We start from the raw sequence: 1,493 nt of genomic DNA on the forward strand, positions 1-1,493 counted from the left end.
TTGTCTTCAGAGTGACAGAGCAGAGAGGAGACGACAGAAAGTGAACTCAGCTGGGTTTTTATCACGAGTGACACTTTTCTGAACAAACAGACGTCTCTGTTGAAGAAGTTTGACACATGAAAGCCTCTTAAACTTAATGAAGCACAGTTGGGGATTTTTTGATAAAGTGGCTTCATTTCTTATGGGAAGTTTTGCTTTTCTGAGGAGAAAGTGAGACAACAGTTCCCCTCATTGAGCGTAGTTGCCAAAACACTGACTGAAAATTCACTTTTAACAAAAGTTTTTTATATCTCTGAAATAAACCTGGAAAACAGGAGAAGACATTTGAATCTCACTGGAACTTTTTCATTAAACAGCTTAATCAAATTTCTTTGAAGATTTATGGTCAAATTTTACAAGACCAAGAATGAATCTTCCTACATAGAGGATCTTTGTCAGAGAGGACTACAACTTCACTTTGTCTCAAATCTGATTTGGTTTCTTTAACCCGTCCCTTTTAAATTCAGATGACCTCATCTTAGCTTCAGACTCTGTCATTTACACAAACATTCATTGCCTCATTGTGGGTCAAAGATCAGAGGCTGATAAAGAGGCAAATTATCACGCAATCAGAGAGTGAGGACTGACCTGAGGACGTCTGACTGGGAGGTGAAAGGTCAGACGGACGAGTTGGATTACTGATACAGAGTGTCAGCTGTTTCCTGAGGGACCTGCATAGACAGAAGAGAGAGGACGGAGAGATAAAAAAGACGAGAAGAAAGCAGAGAGAGAGATAAAGAGGACGAGTGTCAGACGTCATCATGGGCTGCAACATGTGTGTGGTCAAACGTCCGGAGGAGCAGTACAGGATCATGTTCCAGGTAAGAAATCTGAGGACGTTTTTCTGACTGACTCTAATTGAATGTGATTAACTGATGGTAAAGAAAAAGATTAACCATTAAACCATCAAATGAAAATTCAGTCATTATAGGATCTTGGACCTCTGCCTCCCTGCTCTCTCTGCACACTGTACATGTAAAACCAGCAGCTACCTGGAGGGAAAGATATGAATCTAAACAGTAGCCTTCTGAGGTCCTCAGTATTTAGACAAAAACAAAATAAATAAAGACAGAAAGGACAAATAATGGCATGATTAGATCAAAAATCCATGTAAGAGACATACATGTAGATGTTCACATAAGAACATGAATGTGGCTTTAACTGCCGTTGTTTTGGAGACAGAAATGCAGGTTCAGCTGAGATTGTCTGTGTGTGTGTGTGTGTGTGTGTGTGTGTGTGTGTGATGTGTGTGTAGAGGAAACTACAGTACCATTCATCACTGCAGGTTGGTCTAGTTACTCTCTGTAAAGGTCATGGTGTTATTCTGCTGGTTTTCTTTTTTTTTTTTATCCAGTGGAGGCTGAAAGTCACATAGGACTCACAACTGAAATCCTGCTCACACTGCTTTGCTTGTTCATGGAAATGTGTGTGTGTGTGTGTGTGTGTGTGTGTGT

At 40.3% G+C, this 1,493-nt stretch overlaps 1 protein-coding gene across 1 annotated transcript in view; it reads left to right on the plus strand.

Annotated features, from left to right (window-relative positions):
• Window positions 1-800: 800 nt before the first annotated feature.
• LOC111237654 (PDZ domain-containing protein 4-like) overlaps window positions 801-1,493 on the plus strand; it is a 42,817-nt gene continuing 42,124 nt past the window's right edge. Inside the window, exon 1 of the mRNA XM_022766827.1 lies at window positions 801-860. Within this exon, the coding sequence (XP_022622548.1) occupies window positions 801-860 (60 nt within the window). The remainder of the gene's footprint in view (window positions 861-1,493) is intronic.

This window comes from Seriola dumerili, unplaced genomic scaffold (assembly GCF_002260705.1).
Source record: "Seriola dumerili isolate Sdu_G_001 unplaced genomic scaffold, Sdu_1.0 BDQW01001051.1, whole genome shotgun sequence".
Classification (NCBI taxonomy): domain Eukaryota; kingdom Metazoa; phylum Chordata; class Actinopteri; order Carangiformes; family Carangidae; genus Seriola; species Seriola dumerili.